This window comes from Cetorhinus maximus, chromosome 16 (assembly GCF_964194155.1).
Source record: "Cetorhinus maximus chromosome 16, sCetMax3.hap1.1, whole genome shotgun sequence".
Taxonomy (NCBI): Eukaryota; Metazoa; Chordata; class Chondrichthyes; order Lamniformes; family Cetorhinidae; genus Cetorhinus; species Cetorhinus maximus.
This window is the reverse complement of record NC_135894.1, coordinates 35,162,180-35,174,537: the sequence shown is the minus strand read 5'-3', so window position 1 is coordinate 35,174,537 and position 12,358 is coordinate 35,162,180. Positions and strand designations below refer to the sequence as shown.

Here is a 12,358-nt window from a genome sequence, read left to right as displayed (position 1 = left end):
TGAAGAGGACATAAGGATTCTGTAAAGGGATGTAGATAGGTCAAATGAGTAGGCAAAAATTTGGCATATGGCTATAATGTGGGGAAATGTGAACTTGTCCACTTTGGGAGGAAGAATAGAAAAGCAATCTATTATTTAAATAGAGAGAGATTGCAGAGCTCTGTGGTGCAGAGGGCTCTGGGTGTCCTGGTCTATGAGTCACAAAAGTTGGAATGTAGTTATGAATAAGAACAAAGAATTAAAGAAAGTGCTGAATAATGTCATCAAAACAATCCGATGTTGGCTGAAATCACATTTTCATTTTTTTCTAAATTTTCATTGAAAATTTTAATTGCTTTTTATATTTTCATCCTTTGTTTTTCTTTTGGCATTTCATTACCCTTCATTTCAAATATAGTTTTCTATTTTTTGGAGTGGTAAATACTGCATCTGCAGAATAATAGAGACTTACCCAAGTAAGAAGAAAATTGTTAGGAACGTTGGAACATTGGTTGGTGAACAAGCAGATGCAATGCACTCAACAAACAGAAGAAATGTTACTATAAAGTTAAACACGTTTAAAAATATTCAATATTTCTTTAAGCCATCTTTCATCCTATTACATTAAGCTTTAAGAATTACTGGAAATGAATGACTTGTACTTTCACTTCAGGTGTTATGTTAATAGTGAGGACTAAGGCACTCCTGAGTGGGACGTAAAGGGCTGGATTTTCAGAGTCGGAAAGACTTTGTGGACCTTTAAAAATAGCGGTGGGACCTGGATACAGAAGTTCCACCCCCATTTCCAGCAGATCCCATTTTTGTCTGTAGGGCATGATTCACACACGAGGGAAACATGAACTCAGCAGGACCATTTGAACTTAGTGCTGAGTTCAAATAGACCTAGTTTTGGCTCTTGCAAGGGCCTGAACCTGCAGTGTGGGAGTCATGAATTTATGAGTGGATGTATAATGCTCTTGACAGATGGGTAAAGTCTGTTTAATTGTCATGATCTGAAGCTTTTTAAATTCCCTACACTTTAAACTGTAAAAGAAAAACTGGCTGGAGCTGTCAGTGATTGTTTAAAAAAAACCTCTGCTGGACAGATTTGAATGACAGGCCAGCTGGTGTAACATCTGTTTGAACAGTTTAAATAGGGTTCTTTGTTATTTCGCTCATGGCTATTCATTATGAATGCTTGACTGAGTTTCAAAAATTCTAATTATCTCAGCAGAGTGTCCTGAGCTCCGATTGATTGACAGCTTAAAGAGGGTATTAAAGAATTAGGGCTCTGAAGAAGAGTCATACAGATTTGAAACATTAACTCTGTTTCTCTCTCCACAAATGCTGCCAGTCTTGCTGAGCTTTTCCAGTATTTTCTGTTTTCATTTCAGATTTCCAGCATCCACGGTATTTTACCTTTATATTATCTTAATATTGAACAGAGGTTTGTTTGGTTTGATAAGAGATTAACCACTTGAGGTTTCAATCCTTTATGAATGGGAGCTTTTTTTTCTCTATCAAGTCTGTATAGTGGGAGCTGTATTAGATTTTTAAAAGTTTAATTTTCTTCATCTCCACAAGGGTCCTGAGGTCTATCCAAGGTGGATATTGGGTGAGTTGGCATGCGGGTATGAGGAGCCATGGGGGAGTGGGTGGGGCTGTGAGAGTCTAATATCTTCTAAAACAACTAGAATCAAATCCCAAAGAACTGAGGCAGGCCTTCTAACCAGCCCACTTCGGTACTTGCCCGCCCACATGGACCCCCAACATCTGCTTCCAGGGTCAGCAGGCCTGACTTCATTCTTCCCCTGCCCTCGGCGAAACAAAAATCTCACGAATTGGTGCACTTTTTACTGAGGAAGGCCTTGAGTTGAGCTATCCGGCTGGTTAGCCAAAATCCAGCCCTAAAACTGAATCTGATCCAGACTGAAATGGAGCAACTGTCTGTTTCTAGCTCTCCTGGATGCCAACCAATGACCACAGCTTGAAAGGCATACAGGGTCTTGGCAGATGACTTAACATTTATGTTTAAAATAAGCAAATGTTTCTCTTGGTGATTTTTTGTATGTTCAGTCAGTAGCTGTGTCACACAGGCCAGACTTTAGCTGTTAGCTGATCTTTATTAGAGCAGAAGTAAGAAGCTTAGAGCACCCCTGGGTTACTACTCCTAGGAAAGCCATATGTTCTAACAGTACCTGCAAGATTTCGGTGTGGTTCCATATGTGCTGTTAAGTGGACTCCACCTGCAGCACCCTGTCTGGCATGGCATCAATGTTTGAAACTTTGGAAATAAAGGACCTGATTGTAACTATTCAAAATCCAGTCACTTGCACAATTTTTTTAACAGCTAGACTCATGAAATCACTTCAGTGAAGAGGCAATGCAACCATGACCTTCCTTCTAGCAATGTTGTCTTCCTAGTGCTGCCAGCTGCTGCTCCTGTTCAGTTACGTTCTTTCTGTCTCTCAGCACACTGCCCTCTGGTACACTGTAACTCCCTTGGTGTAACCCTCTCTGAGCTCTGATGGATAGATTAAAATAGTGCATGCTCAGAAGTGCTGCCAAGGCCATATGTGTTGGAATGTGCATGCTCTTTCTCAGCAACATTAAGAAATAGAAAATAAATAATGAGGCTAGGATGGTTTCGTCATGAACAGAGTTCACATGTACTATAGGAGGAATCGCCTGAGGTTCTCATAATGTAGTTTGCTGACAGTTAAGGTGGGTCACAATAGGATGAGAATGAAGAAAAGCAGGTTTTTATCATGCACCTCCAGCAGCTGCTACATCCCCTCTTAATTCCAAGCCTCTGAAAACCAGTATGGGCTCCCTTGTAAGAAATTGTTGTACTTTGCGCACATCAGATATGTTAGTGTGATTGTGGGATTGCCATCTGTTGCAGCTCGCTGTAGCATTATGTGCTGTCTGTATCTTGAAAAAGAATGTAAAAGGTTGTAATTCTTCTTTATTGCTATAACATGCAGTAAAACACAGGTGTTGTAATTTGAAGATAGGTGCACACGAGCAATTGCATACCATCCGAGGCTTTTGCAGCGTTCATTTATGTAAATATTGAGTAAAAGAGCACTTGTGGGTTATGCCTAAGGCTGTCATCTACTGTTTAACCTCATGGACATTGAGTTATGAAAACACTTAATACAGTGAGGTGGAGAAATCCTTGTTAGTGATAGGCATGCTTATTACAATAGCTTCTTAGAAAGTGTTAGTGCCTTCTCTTATTTGGCCAATGTCCTAAGGCTATTAAACTTCAGGAAAGGCTTGGTTGATTAGCATGTTATGGAGTTGCTGTTCATTGCTTTTCCAATCTGCCACCATTGCCTGTGGGAAGCTATAGGAGTGTCAGCACTCATCACCTTAGTCAGATGGAATTTCAGCCCACTCTCCTTCCAGTTGGGCTCAGGCCCAACTGGAAAATCCAGGCTGAAAGTCTGTTACACGGAAATATCCCACAGCTGTTAAACCCCATACAATGAACCGTGCAGCATCAAAATTTGGAAAACAGGCTTGATTTGGACATTTGGTTCATTTATATTTTTCTTTAGCAAATTACTCAGCTATGCTTGCAGTTAAAGTATGTCACCAAGATCACTGTCAGATATGCATGGCTTTCTACAACAGTGATTTCTCAGTTAGAGATAAGTAGAAAAAGCTTCAGGATGTACACAACTGGCTTAGTGCTCAACTGTAATGTTTTTACTGTAGTCCTGCCTCAGGATTATCATCAGCAATTGAATATACTCTCTATTTATATAGTCTCATTTGTTTGGCAGTATTTAATGCATTTCTGAGGTGTTATTTGTGGACAAAGGTGTTATGTTTTACATTGAATATGTATTAAAGGTTTAGTGATCATTAATTTTGAGAATCAGGTAATCTGTTCTTTTTAATTCACTGAACATTGTTTTGTTTAATGCAAGATTTTGTAGCATTCCTGGGGGGAGCAGACAAATAAATGGGGGTAACAATCATTAGACAGAATCTAAAATGGACCATTTCATTTCATGTAACTAAAAAACTAAAAAAAATCTTTCATTTCGGATACCTTCATATGTATAGCTGCTTCACTTCCTTCACACCCTCTATTATTATGACTTCAGACTTTGTTCTGAGTAGAATAACAGCTCCAATTCACTCTGTGAAGGCAATATTTTTAATAGGATGATTCCTTGGAGACACATTCTGCCCATTCATTCCATGCTTCATGATGCCACTTCTGAGGAGCCCCAATGCAGCAGAGGAGAAACATAGTGAAGCTCACATGAGTATAAGAATTCCCATTGTACAGACAAAGGAATGCCCAAAGGAAGCCAAAGTGTGAATGCCTGGATAGCTCATAGGAGTCCCTTCAGTATGCTCCTCATGTGTTATCACAGATTTTTATAGCCTGTTGCGTTTCGCGATGTTTTGCAATGCAGAAGAACATCCAATTTGTCATGCCGGAGGAAAATTGTGATGCAGATGGTGACCCCATGGAGAGTGAATATCAGGCATAAGAGGAAGCAGATGAACCAACAACCAACACAACTGGAGAGATGCGACTGGTTTACTCAGGACTCATTCACTGAAGTATAAAAGTGCTGCTTGTCAACACACGCATACAAAGAGAATCTTTGTGCTGCTCAAGCAGCCTTTATTTAATTTCATTCAAAACTCTTTGAACATGGGAGTTAGTGAAGTGCAGAAAGCCCTAAAATTAGTAACTGCAAAGTATGACATCATGTTTACTATTTTCCTTAACTCAGAAAACAACAGCATGAATCATGCCCCAAACAAAATAAGCTATTTACTGTGTTTTTTTTATAATGTCTTCACTGTACAAGCCTCTGGTCAATGTCCCATTTTTTGGAGGACTTATTTCTAACATTATCTTTAAGTTCCTCAGGAGGAACACTGGCCTTGCATGTGGATGGCACCTCAGATCATGAACCTTGTGGGATGAAGGTGGCCTTTAACTCATAAATGCTGAGGTCTGAAATAGACTGCAATGGGCTGCGTATTAAACATCAGCTTAGCCAGAGGCTGACTCTGCTAGGATCACTCCACTTGTGAAGAATTCTGGGAGGGGTTTCTGGCGGTCTTGGTATTGATCCTGTCCTGAGGGAAAGCTCCCCATCAGTGTAATCTACAGTTCTCCCACCTGAACCCAGAACAGTCCCATGACCTGAGGAAAAACTGACCTGATCAAATTCTCAGAGCGACCATAATGGTTACCCTGTCGGCCCTCTGAGATGCTGGTTTGGATTCAGAATCCATCAGTCATTGTTATCTCCATACAGTCTGCAAGTTTGAAGGCCTGTAATTAATCCTCCCACTTGAAGACATTGACTGACCCGGATGCCATATAATTTTGGGTAAAAGGTACTTTTACTTCAGTACAGTGCCAGCAGGCACTGTATTGAAGTAAAGCCCTCTCAGATGGGGCTGTAGGGGAATCCATTAGGCTTAATTGCCATGCTAGTCAACAGTTGCATGTCTGAGAAGCTGTCCAAATGTGTCTGATATTCTCATCTCATGGCAGGACATCTTGATATCATCAGCTGTTTCCTTAGCCCTCCATTACCTTGCCCTCCACTCAGTAATATCAGGTCCTACTGCCAAAAATTGAACCTCTGGATTCCTTGTGCTCTGTGACTAACCATGCGACACTTCACCACCCATACTACATTGTCACTTTATTTGGGCTGGTGAGAGTGAAAGTGGTGGGATGGGTGAGAGTCTAAAGGCCACTGCCAGCTTTGGAAGGACCCGGAACTCCGTACTCCACTGCCTCACTTGTTGGCTCTGAGCTTCATGATTCCGAAGAAACAAAAGCAAGACTTTTACCAGCTTTCTGCTGCCATTCATCGCTATCCTTATTGTCTTTTAGTCATAAGTTCTGTCAGGCATGTCTCTGTTTCCGTAACTACAGCCTCCAAGATAACAATTCTGCATCACAAGCTGATTTTGAGCTCAAGGCTCCAGGTTTTCTAGCTCAAAAGGAGTTTACTCCTTGGATAGGCTTGGTATCTTCCTCTAACTGGGTCAATTGCTTGGCACATAAGTGGCTTCCACCTGTGGCCTGCTGCTTTTTTGACATTGTGTGCCAACCTCTACTGGAAGAAGAATTCATGAATGTTAAATAGCAGAGGCATCCTTTGATGTTTATCTCATTTGACTGTCAGTCTGTAGTGAAATAGAAGGATATAATATTGGAGATGAGCTTCAAAGGGCTAGCAAGAATTGCAAGATGTGAGGGAATGTTAAACAGAAGTTTCATGACAGACAAGCTGACTCATACATGAAACAATACGTGTTATTTGTAATCCCAATGATGCTGAACCTCAACATTGAGCACAGACAATGTTGAATTTTCGCCAAGGGCATCAGCAAGTTGGCAGGATACTTAATTGGTAGGTCATATTCCCTTGCTGCCCTGGTGAGGTTGTTAAATTTCTTCCACGTTTTTGGGGATGGAGGTCCTTGACATTTTGAAGGTGCTGTTACTTATTTTTCCACCTCCTTCCTCATGACGAGGCAAGACTTCTGTTTAACATTCCCTCACATCTTGCAATTCTTGCTAGCCCTTTGAAGCTCATCTCCAATATTACATCCTTCTATTTCACTACAGACTGACAGTCAAATGAGATAGACATCAAAGGATGCTGCTACTATTTAACATTCATGCATTCTTCTTCCAGTAGAGGTTGGCACATACCCTTTTCTGACTCATTTCGGTAAGCACCACTTCCACGTTATAGTCTGCAAAGTTTGAAACTCTCGTTCTCTTTTGTCAGGTACCACTTTCTCCTCCCTTCCTTAAACCTCAGCCCTTTTAACAATATGCAGGCTTTAAAATCCCACTCTGGATCTGCTCCGGACCCTCCTTCAGCCTCCCTGCACCTACCCACAATGCCCTCCACCCCCAAACCTGCGTTTTCAAGTCCTCTGGTTACTGCCCTGTTTTGGACAAGACTCACCCTTTTCCAACTCAATTATTTAAATGAACTGACACCAGGACATTGACAAGCTCAACCTCCTGTGGTACCAGCAGCTAGAAGTCCTGCCCTCTGCACTTCCACCTGTAGAACAGGGCATAGCACATTTCAAGCCTTATGTCTTGAATTGTGGATAGGGAGACCATTTTGGGCCCTGACAACATTCCAGCAATAGCATTGAAGACTTGTGCTCCAGAACCAGCCACACCTCTAGCCAAGCTGTCCCAGTACAGCTACAACACTGCCATCTGCCTGGCAATGTGGAAAATTGCCCAGGTATGTCCTGTACACAAAAAGTAGGACAAATCCAAACCAGCCAATTACCGCCCCATCAGTCTATTCTCAATCATCAGCAAAGTGATGAAAGGTGTTGTTGACATGCTATCAAGTGGCACGTGCTCGCAATGACCTGCTCACTGACGCTCAGTTTGGATTCTACCAGGGCCACTCGGCTCCAGACCTCATTACAACTTTGATCCAAACACAGACTAAAGAGCTGAACTCAAGAGGTGAGGTGAGAGTGACTGCCCTTGATATCAGGACAGCATTTTACCAAGTGCGGCATCAAGGAGCCCTAGCAAAACTGAAGTAAAAGGGACTTGAAGGAAAACTCTCCACTTATTGGATTCATACCTAGCACAAAGGAAGATGGTTGTGGTTGTTGGAGGTCAATCATCTCAGTCCCAGCACATCGCTGCAGGAGTTCCTCAGGGTAGTGTCCTATGTGCAGCCATCTTCAGCTGCTTCATCAGTGACCTTCCTTCCATCATCAGACCAGAATTGGGAATGTTCACTGATGATTTATCAATGTTCAGGACCGTTCATGACTCCTCAGATACTGAAGCAGTCCATGTTCAAATGCAGCAAGACCTAGACAATATCCAGGCTTGGGCTTATGTGGCAAGTAACATTCCACCACATGAGTGCCAGGCAATAACCATCTCCAGAAAGACAGAATCTAACCATTGCTCCCTGACGTTCAATGGCATTAGCATTGCTGAATCCCCCAATATCAACATCCTGGGGGTTACCATTGACCAGAAACTGAACTGGACTAGCCATATAAATACTGTGGCTACAAGAGCAGGTCAGAGGCTGGGAATTCTGCAGGGAGTAACTCACCTCCTGACTCCCCAAAGCCTGTCTGCCATCCACAAGCCACAAGTCAGGAGTGTGACAGAATGCTTTCCACCAGCCTGGATGAGTGCAGCTCCATCAACACTCAAGAAGCACACCATCCAGGACAAAGCAGCCGCTTGATTGGCACCACATCCGCAAACATTCACTCCCTCCACCACCGGCTTACAGTAGCAGCAGCGTGTACCATCTACAAGATGCTCCAGCAACTCTCCAAGGCTCCTTTGACAGCACCTTGCAAACCCGTGACCTCTACCATCTAGAAGGACAAGGGCAGCAGATGTATGGGAACACCACAATCTGCAAGTTCCCCTCCAAGCCACACACCATCCTGACTTGGAACTGTATCGCCGTTCCTTCCCTGTCTTTGGGTCAAAACCCTGCAACTCCCCAACAGCACTGTGAGTGTACCTACACCACATGGACTGCAGCAGTTCATGAAGGTGGCTCACTACCACATTCTCAATGCTAATTGGCATGGGCAATAAATGCTGACCTAGCCAGTGATATCTACATCCCATGAATAAATGATTTTTTTTTAAAAATCTACGCTGTGTAGGGTAACGAATTTATAATTACAAATTACTGATGGTGTTAGTTGTTACAACAATTTGAGGTTGTGAATTTAGTATCAAGCAAAAAAAATATAACACAACTGAAGCCTCTTGCCTTAAATGCAATATTTCTTATAACATGTTAGTAGTAATAAATGAAATAATCCAGGTGACAATAATGGAATCCTAAGATCTTGAGTTTTCTCATATATCTATCCTGGAATTTCATGACAGTTAAAAACAATCAAATGTATTTGCTACAGATGGAGATAATGGCCCCAAATTTCCTCAGGGATGGGTAATGTCAGCAAATCACAGCAGTGTCCCTCAGTTATGCTAGGCTTTGATAATTTTGGGATTTCCAATTTGACCTTAGGGGCAGGATTTCTGCCTGTTCCTTACAAGACTAACATCAGTCCCTTTGCTAGGAGATCCCACTTTCCTGGCTCAGCAGGAACCATGTGAATTCCTAACAGACTGTGCACTGAGTGAGGTGAGTTATGCTGAATCCCAGATGGCACAAGTGTACTGCCGAGGGGGCCGAGCAACCATGCGAGTACAACAATCTGCATCTCTGAAGCTAAGGTGCTTTTTTCAATAAATTAAACAAGGGGTCAAGAAGTCAAGTGGAGTGTTATTGAGTCCGGGGGAATGGCGGGAGGGGGTGGAGAAAGCTGCTGGGCCACCACACCCCCTCCCCAGTGATGAGAAGGAATCTGATTTTCCAGCTGCATGGAAGAAGCAGGTAACAAAGCTATGCCTTCAGTGACTTTAGATGTCTTCAGTCAAGTCTGCATACTCCAGTAGGGTCAGCACTGGAGGGCATCGGAACACTTAGAATGATATCGCTGAAACTAATGCCCTTCCCATCAGGAAAGCATCTGAATGAGGCCTAGGACTTGGTGTTTTGAGAATCCTGCTAGGCCTCAGTGATCCATAACTCATAAACATTAGATAACAAAATGTTCTGGAAAGCTGCTGTGGGCAGATGGAAGTTAATGCTTGTTTTTTTTAGACTTGTGTATTGGAATTACAGCTTGGGATATATATGCACGAATGCTTAATATGTTTGCCTGAAATTCTCCTTTCTAATTTTAGAAAATATATTAATGTCTACTGATGAAGTTTCAGACCAGTGCATTCATGTGTTAAATCGATGATGTAATTCTTAAAAATTGAAAGAATAACTACCTGCTAAAACAGATCCATTAGTTGATTTTTTTTGCCCACTCATGAATAATGCAAACTTCCATCTCTTCCCTAGCTTCCGTATATTTTTCTCACTCGCCTTTCATGTCTAGCTGCAACACCTCTTTAACCCTAAAGGGCAGTATTAACCTGTGAGCACTTCCATGGTGAGGATCGATGGTGCCCTATTACCAGACTCCAGGGGCTGAATTTTACGTCCCGTGGGCAGGTGTATGCCTGACCTGATCGGGAGTAAAATCGTGCGAGAAGACCTCAGGTGAACGTCCCGATGTCATCGCGCACTTGTGCGATATTTCACTCGGTGGGCACGCGCAAAAGTCAGAAGCGCGCCCGCCGAGAATTAAGAGGGCAATTAAGCCCATTAATGGTGCGATGGTCCCTGATTTTTTTTGTGGCCCGCCCAACCTTATGGTTGGTGGACAGGCGAATTGGCTAGAGGCGGCCTTTGCATTTTTCATCAAACCTCATTCAAGGGCGGGATGAAATTTCCGTTATGAAATAAAATAAAAAATAAATATCTGTGGTCAGCAATTTTTATCAGCTATATTTTCAGGTGATTGATTGTGATGCATGGATATTTTTTTTTGCAGCTTTTTAAACCTTTATTTTAGCTTTTTCAGGTCTGCAGCTCCATGAGGCAGTTGTTGCCTTTAGGGAGCTTTCTTACACCACGCACTCACACCCACGTTGATGTCATCGCCCGCCCTCTCCCTGCCTGCACCTCGGCAGTGCTGAGCTTTTCGGCGCGCGTTTCACGCTGGCTGCCCGTTAATTGGCCAGCCAGCATGAAATCATGCACACCCGCCAAAGGTAAAATTCAGGCAAAGGGGGTTCAGAATTAGGTTTCAGAGTTGTGAGAGAGGTAGTTCCTGCTTTTTTCACCCAAGCCTGCAAAGGGTACCAGCATTGCCCATCCAAGAAATTAGCGAACTTTACCCAATTTCTCAAATTATTGAGAGTCAAACTCTCAATGACTCCTGCATGAACTTAACTCTTTTCAATATTTATTTGAGATATCTACACCCCATTGGTCATTTTTGTCTCTCTCTCTTACAGTCATTCAAGACACGCTCAGTGCAGTATCAGTATCCCAGACCCTGAATAAAGTAGAAGGTGACTCCTTGGAACTGATCTGTGAAGTATCCAAACAAACATCGCAGCACACTCACGTGGCTGTCGCATGGTATCTACAGAAGGGAGATCAGAATCTCAAGGTCATCTCTCTAACACGAGATTTCATCCTACGTTCTGGAGAGTCATATAAGCAGAGACAGGCATCAGGAGATGTACGACTGGATAAGGTTGGAGTGACTTCATTCAAACTCACCATCTACAAATTGCAAGCATTTGATCAGGGAGAGTTCTACTGTGAGGCGAGAGAGTGGATCCAAGACCCAGACAGGTCTTGGTACACCATAGCTACCAAACGCACTGACAAAACAATTGTGAATATAAAAGCTACGGGTAAGTAGTTATCATTTATAGCCATATAGCCATTATATGAACAAACAGAGAATAATGGGCAGAATTTAATCCTTCTCCAGCAGCATGTGACCTGCCTTTTCACAGAGGGCAGTGGAGGTGTCAGGTGGCCTGACGAGTTCATGGGATGTGGGCATTGCTCATTCCTAATTGCCCTTGTTCAGAGGTATTTCCTGTGGGTCACATGCAGATTTCCTGTGGGTTTTTACAACAATCGGCAATGGTTTCATGGTCATCGTTAGACTTTTAATTTTTAACAGATTTTTATTGAATTCAAATTTCTATCTGCCATGGTGGGATTTGAACCCAGATCCCCAGAGCATTACCCAGGGTCTCTGGAATACTAATCTAGTGACAATGCCACTACCTCCCCTTATGCAACCACCTCCCCCTTTGAGGACCTTAAGTGACAGCTTTAGCTACATGGGTTGGTGTTAGGCAAGTGGGGATTGGTACCTCCTTTTGGGGTCCCCTGTGCCTTTCAAAGACAACCCCTCCCTTACACTGTTACCCCCTGCCCCGGATTGTCAAACTCAGCCCGCAACCCACTGACTTCTCCAGCTGAGGCCTGTTAGCCAGGCCTCGCCGATATGCCGGACCTACCTTCAGTCTGGCTCCATTAGCTCCTCTTCTTCACTGGCTGTAGTTCCAGCAGTGGCCATCGCTTGAACCCAGCACTGCTGGAACTACAGAGGGACTACTCTCTAAGGTGGGACTCCCTCCCCAGGTGTTTTGACCTTAGCCAATTAATGCCCCGCCAAATGTTAAATGGCTACAGGAAGCCAGTCAGTATGGACACTTCAGCTGGCAGGGCAAGAGACCCCATCATCCAAAAAATCCTGCCCAATGTGTTGTTGGCATATAAAAAGTCGTGCAAAAGGTAACGCTAAAAGGGTCATAGTTAGGGTTTCAGAGGAGCAAGGGGTGGTTATCTCCTGACCATTGCGTGTTCTGAAAGTCAAGCCATGTTGGGCGTTGATGTCCAGCAGAGGCTAAGTA

At 43.1% G+C, this 12,358-nt stretch overlaps 1 protein-coding gene across 1 annotated transcript in view; it reads left to right on the top strand.

Annotated features, from left to right (window-relative positions):
* igsf3 (immunoglobulin superfamily, member 3) overlaps positions 1-12,358 on the top strand; it is a 197,006-nt gene that overhangs the window by 129,744 nt on the left and 54,904 nt on the right. The window contains exon 3 of the mRNA XM_078559656.1: positions 10,934-11,341. Within this exon, the coding sequence (XP_078415782.1) occupies positions 10,934-11,341 (408 nt within the window). The remainder of the gene's footprint in view (positions 1-10,933; positions 11,342-12,358) is intronic.